Below are 6723 nucleotides of genomic sequence, written 5' to 3'. Positions count from 1 at the left end.
ACACACACACACACACACACTTCATGGTTTGTACAGTATATGATAATGGGGTGATGAAAACTACAAAGAAAATGCCCTGTTCTTATTTAACCCCAAATCAACACTAACATTATATGAAACTATATTTAGCATGAAGTGTTTACATTTAGGACCATTGAGATTTTAGGCATTACTATGAGTGTCAATATGAAGTAAAAATATTTTATTGAAATATTTTTTTGTACGAATTTTATAAGGTTTTTTTTCATGTTGTAGTAATGAGAATTGGGGATTAAAATCTGCGTAACTGTTATGAAAATAATGTCACAATGTTACAAATCGTAATATTATAGTTTCCTATGTGCAAAATATAATTTCAGATTTGTTTGTTTTGATTTTGGAGTAAAATAGGACGATGCCATTTTCTTTAGAGGTTTCATGAAAATCACCCAATTAAGAAAACTATAATTACCCACCCTCAAATCTTTTGAATTGAGCTTATTTTTCATTGTCAATCTGTCAGGAAAGAGTGCTGGAGTTACAGACCTGTCTGATGGAGGAACAAACCAGCTCAGATTCACTCATGAAGAGACTCGAGAGAGCAAGAGAACAGGTCAGACACACACACTCACTCACACACACACACCAGGCCAGCACCACACCCGACCACCTTTGTCTCCCCAGTGGCGATGTTTTACACACCGCACCAGGTACTCATTTTAGGCTGAGTCGACCTAGGGGAGACCCGGGACCGGTTCAGATAATTGTCACTGGTGTTGGCCTTGAGCGGGAATCGAACTCGGGTCGCCAGGTTCGTAGTGCAATGCACTAACCACTACACTACCGCTCCCCCTTAACACACACACACGCACGCACGCACGCACGCACGCACGCACGCACGCACGCACGCACGCACGCACGCCGCTTCCCTTCTGCTGTCCGCCGAAGCAGACAAAGAGCTGCTCAGAGCATCTAAAGCTCTGCGTGCGATCCAATTAGGTGCGCAAAGCACACACCAGACACAGCAACAATAAGGCTGGGTCTGCTTCCTCCTGGGGCAGCGCTTGCAGTCTCACCACCTGATCCCTGAAAGGCATCGTGGGAACCTTGGGCATATAGCCCAGTTGGGGTCTCAGGACAAGGTGAGAGTCTTCCGGACCGAAATAGGTCCCCGACCCTCTTGAAGGAGGTAAACGCAGTCAGGAGGGCCATCTTCAAGGAGAGGGCTTTCAGCTCGACTGACTCTACGGGATCAAATAGGGCTCTCCAAAGGTCCAGGAGGACCATCGAGAGATCCCATGAGAAGAAGAGGCGTGGCCTAGGAGTATTCAGCCTCAGGGCGCCTTTCAAGAACCTGATGATCAGGTCGTGCTTCCCTAGGAACTTTCCATCCACTGCGTCGTGGTGTGCTGCTATGGCGGCCACATACACCTTCAAGGAAGGAAAGCACTGACCTGACTGCGCATCTCTGGGGAAACACCAACTCACGAACAAACAGCACTTCAGGGCATAAAGCTGCCTCGTAGAGGGTGCCCTGGCCTGAGTGATCATGTCTACCACCGTCATTGGTAGGCCAATTAGGTCTTCCACGTCCAAGGGCCAGACATGGAGGTTCTAGAGGTCTTGGCATGGGTGCCAGATGGGGGGGACCTCTGTGCATGTAGGCTCACTAGGGGGAACGCATACTTGCTCAGCCCCGGCACATCTGTGGGCCCCATCAGGGAATACCAGAGTGGGCATTGAGAGGATTCTTGTGAAGCAAACAGGTCTATCTGTGCCTTGACGAACCGACTACAAATTAGCTGGACCACCTGGGGGTGGAGTCTCCCCTGAGCATCACCTGCTGCAACAGTGCGTCATGTGGCATTGAGGTTGCCCGGGATGCGAGTGGCCCGCAGCGACCTCAGTCGAGTCAGGCAAGTTGCGACATGCGACATGAGCATAAGCTACCTTGGCAGTTTATATACACTACCGTTGCTGTGTTGTCCGTCCAGACACACATGCTTGGCCTGGATCAACAGCGAAAGCCTCCGCAGGGCTAGCAGTACTGCCAACAACTTGAGGCAGTTGATATGCCAACACAGTCGCGGTCCCATCCAGGAACCATTACACACAGTGTCCCAGCCTAGCTTAGAGGCATCTGTCATAATGATGACGCGCCTAAACACTTGTTAGAACTCTTTGAAGCAAGGTATATCCAAGGGTTGAACAAGTGGCGGCAGATCGGCGTGATAGCCACGCAATGTGTGCCACGGCGCCAAGGCCATCTCGGGACTCGAGTCTGAAGCCAGTACTGAAGCAGTCTCATATGCATCAACCCGAGTGGCGTGACTGCCACCGAGGATGCCATATGCCCCAGGAGCCTCTGAAAGTGTTTCAGTGGAGCTGCTGTTCACCGCCTGAATGACATCAGGCATTGCAGCACTCGAAAGTTAGTCACTATCATCGAGACTGAGTCTAACTCCATACCGAAAAAAGAGATGCTCTGCACCGGGAATTCAGGTCTACCGCCACGAACCAATCTTGATGCCGGACTCACGCTATAATACATTCTTGAACGAGAGTCTGTGCAAGGCCTGGTTCAGAACTCGCAGGTCCAAAATTGGCCGCAACCCACCGCCTTTCTTCGGTATGATGAAGTAAGGGTTGTAGAACCCTCTCCTCATCTCGGCTGGAGGAACGGGCTCTATCGTACACTTGCACAGAAGGGTCGCATGCATGGTGGCGCCGTTCTCGCCCTTCCCAGAGGTCCTGGCCAGACACGTGACCGGTTGAATAGCGCTAGCCACTCGTCCAAGCTCTGGGCGAGGGGCACTAAGGGGACAATCACGTCTGACATACCTTGCTGTGGAGCCTTGCTACGTCTCGAACTCGTGGCCGGGCTGAGGGGGCCATCGAAGCAATTACCTCCCTCCATGTACCCGGAATCAGGGGTGGGGTTCACCGTGAGGGATCTCCGTGTACCCGTGGGCCACCCCACCATCGAGGGTAGTGAGAGCGGACGAACTGGAAAGTTGGGTTTGGGAAGAAAAAGGTGTCCTCCTCAACCTCGTCAGTCTGTTGTGCACATCCGGGAATAAAGGGACCAGGGGTGCGCAGCTGTGAGTGGCACCCCAAACCCAGGAACCAATCATCCAGCCACTAGGGCTCAGGGGAGTGTGGAGGGTTCCACTCCAGCCTGACACTCGTGGCGGCCCGGGCAAGCACTTAGTCGGCCTCAGACTGGGTGGGCAGACCCGAAGGTGTTAGCCCAGTCATGTCCTCAGCATCTGACATCACCAGCGTGCTTTCCAATGCAGCAATTGAGAACTCATCCTGCTCACGAGCTCTGAAAGAAACGTTAAGCTGGCCGTGAGGTGAGCTGATCTCATCTCGGAACTCGACTGGGGCAAATGAGTATGCTGGGGAATGGGAGGTCCACAGGGATTTACCCGGTGGGGCCGCACACATTGGAGCCCAATATACATATATATATATATATATATATATATATATAAAAAAAAATATGGAGTGGGGTAGGTCATTCCACCAATGTGGTACGACGAAACCGAAAGTCCAAGAAAGTGTTTTGATGCCTCTTTGTGTTGGCACAACAAGGTGCCGCTCCTTAACCGACCGCAGGCTTCTGGTGGGAACATAGCTCTGCCACCGCTGCCGCCTCATGGCACCCCCCTGCAAGATGCCACCCTGGGCGACTGCCCACGTCACCCATGCCTAAATCTGCCACTCTCTAATAATTTGGAAGGTCTCATCTAGGGTGCCAAATGGGGTAGGATGCTACCAGCAGTAAAAACATTGATATGTACAGTTAAAACATGGGTAGCACATGTTGGGGGGCACGGGATAACCTGTTGGTATATACTACAACAGCATTAATTGTGTTAAAAACCTAGTAGCACATCTTGACAGGCAGATAATACCTATCAGGACGTGCTACCAGTATCAGATAGTGTGATATGGTGCAAGGCTGTACTATGCCCAAACCCTAACCCAACCCTAAAACTATGCGAATATAGCATTGGTTGCACATCCTGATAGGTAGCAACACTATAAGAACATGCAAAATGATTGACAGGCAGAAAGCGCCAGAGACCGCGGACACATTTCTGTTTGTTGTTTACAGACTCTAGAGGTGTCACAGAGACCGCTGAGATATCTCACAACACTTATTTTAGTAATATTTTTCAGGGATTAGTGCAATATTTTGCAAACCTCTCCATGGAAATATCAGTTACACCTTTAAGCGATGTGGTTAAAAATGCATTTCTGCTGATCTGGATTCAGTTTTGTGGAAGAAGTTAAATGTAAAAAAATTATTTAGTGGTACTGATGAGTCTGTGTGTGAATGTGTGTGTGTTTGTGTTTATGTGTGTGTATGTGTGTGTGTGAGTCTGTGTGTGAATGTGTGTGTGTTTGTGTTTATGTGTGTGTGTGTGTCTGTGTGTGAATGTGTGTGTGTCTGTGTGAATGTGTGTTTGTGTTTATGTGTGTGTGTTTGTGTTTATGTGTGTGTGTGTGTGTGTGTGTGTGTGTGTGTGTGTGTTTGTGTTTATGTGTGTGTATGTGTGTGTGTGTGTTTGTGTTTATGTGTGTGTGTGTGTGTGTGTCAGATGGAGCAGGTGAGAGCAGATCTTCTGCAGGAGCGAGCGGTTCGTCAGGATCTGGAATGTGATAAAATCAGTCTGGAGCGGCAGGTGATCATCACAGTTTTATTTTGCACTGATTTAAAGGGGTGTTCAAACACCAGTGGGCTGTAAGGGGGCACACAGGACATTTTGTTAAAAAATTTTTTCCAGAAAACAACTTGATACAAAGTAAATATTTCTGGACTCAAAGAAATCTAAATAATTATTATGTAAACGCCAATTATTTAATTTGACAAACATTGTCTTTACATAAATATATAGCGGTCTTTTATCCTTCGTAAGGGGATCATCATATTTGGGGGTCCTGAAGTAATGCAGCAAAGTCAAAGAGAAATGTGACACAGCTACTCTAAAATATACAAATATACATTATATATATTAAATAATGAATTTCCAAGGAAACATTTGAATCTTGTGAATAAGAGCTGGAGTCTTGATTTGTCACCGGTAGAATAAAGACTTGCGGAGCAGCGTGTCACAGCTGCAGGACTCTCAGCGGACGGGACAGGACGCGCTCATGTCCAAACTGCAGCTGCGCATTCAACAACTGGAGGAGAGACTTCTGGAGGAGGAGAAGTGAGAGAAACTCATGAATGAAAGTGTGATGTCAGAAATAACAGAGACGGATGAACTGATGTTGTGTGTTTCTGAGCTTCAGAGAGAATAATGAGCTGCAGCAGGTGAATCGTAAACTGGAGCGTAAGATGAAGGAGATGATCGTTCACCTGGAGGAAGAGCAGATGTCTCTACAGGACCAGAGAGACCAGGTGATGCTCGCATCATCCGACAGAGATTATTATTCGTAGAAAGAGTGTAGACACACCTGATCTCACCAGAGCTTTAAAGGCATGTCTGATGGATTTACATAGAAGCACATCTTTATCCAAAGTGACTTCAATCCACATTATATGGACGTCTGTGTGTTCACTGACCTTGATGTTCCTCGTGTCGTTCAGTTGAGATACACGGCAAGAGTCATGCTGAGGATATTTGTCTTGTTTTCTGAATCGAGTTTCCCCCTAACCCACTTCACCAAAATTACTTTCTTAATATAAGCAGAACGGTTGTAAATGTTGTGCGATTTCTCTGAAATCAGGATAAATACTCTACTCTGATTGGTCACACAGTTTGTAAAAGCACATGCAGGCGTGTTTTCTCACTCGCGTGTGTGTGTGTGTGTGTGTGTGTGTGTGTCCAGCTCGCTCTGCGTCTGAAAGCACTGAAGCGTCAGCTGGACGAGGCCGAGGAGGAGATCGAGAGACTGGAGAACAGCAGGAAGAAGCTCCAGAGAGACGTGGAGGAGCAACAGGAAGTGAACGATCAGCTGCAGACACAACTCTCCGCCATGCGCTGTGACATCAGGTGAGACGTGAGGACCGGCGCGGCACATCCGTCAATACATTGATATTGTAAATAACGTAGAACAAGAGGAAGCATATAATTACTTACAAATGAGTCTGAGCCGTCCGTATGTCCACATCTGTCTGCAGACGCAACAAGAGACCCATTAAACTGCAGACGACTGACGACGATGATGATGATGATGATGAAGAGCAGCGAGACACATGAGCACGTTCATTATTCACACGACTGAACTGATGATGTCATCAAACTCTCAGGGAACATCACGCATGAATTCAGTCAAATGTATGATTTAATATTCTGCTTCTGTATAAGTGAAGTCACTAATAAACACTTCTTCAGTTCACTGAATCTGATGTTTGTGGTTTCACTGAAGTGCTCAAACGGGTTCTCAAATCAGTCTGAAGCAGTTTCTCACAGTAACGAGACACTTTCACATGCAGAAAAGACTTCAGTAAGTTCAGTACATGCGTGTGCATGTGACCGAGTCTGTACTGCAGGTGAACACGTGTTACAATCTACAGAGGATCAAAACTGTGCACAGACGCATGAAGCACCGGAAAGTACATCATGTCCATCATAGATCTTAGACACGCATCTCAAGTATCACACAAATACTAGAGTATGACCATCACTGTGCCATGAGAAGAGAGCACCATTCTTATTATTCACCATATTTCAGAATATTCTCTTGACCCATGCAGGAAACCGATGGAGTCTGTACTCCGGGTTGGGA

General features: G+C 47.4%; 1 protein-coding gene across 4 annotated transcripts in view; it reads left to right on the top strand.

Moving 5' to 3' along the window:
- Window positions 1–6332, top strand: part of LOC127638146 (cingulin-like protein 1) — a 19358-nt gene extending 13026 nt beyond the window's left edge. For all 4 annotated transcript variants that reach the window (XM_052119529.1, XM_052119531.1, XM_052119527.1 and 1 more), the window contains 6 exons: window positions 503–592; window positions 4590–4673; window positions 5077–5201; window positions 5284–5392; window positions 5824–5987; window positions 6116–6332. In XM_052119529.1, the coding sequence (XP_051975489.1) occupies window positions 503–592; window positions 4590–4673; window positions 5077–5201; window positions 5284–5392; window positions 5824–5987; window positions 6116–6194 (651 nt within the window). In that variant the 3' untranslated portion in view covers window positions 6195–6332. The remainder of the gene's footprint in view (window positions 1–502; window positions 593–4589; window positions 4674–5076; window positions 5202–5283; window positions 5393–5823; window positions 5988–6115) is intronic.
- Window positions 6333–6723: the final 391 nt, after the last annotated feature.

This window comes from Xyrauchen texanus, chromosome 46, assembly GCF_025860055.1.
Source record: "Xyrauchen texanus isolate HMW12.3.18 chromosome 46, RBS_HiC_50CHRs, whole genome shotgun sequence".
Classification (NCBI taxonomy): Eukaryota; Metazoa; Chordata; class Actinopteri; order Cypriniformes; family Catostomidae; genus Xyrauchen; species Xyrauchen texanus.
This window is presented reverse-complemented; position numbering and strand designations above follow the sequence as displayed.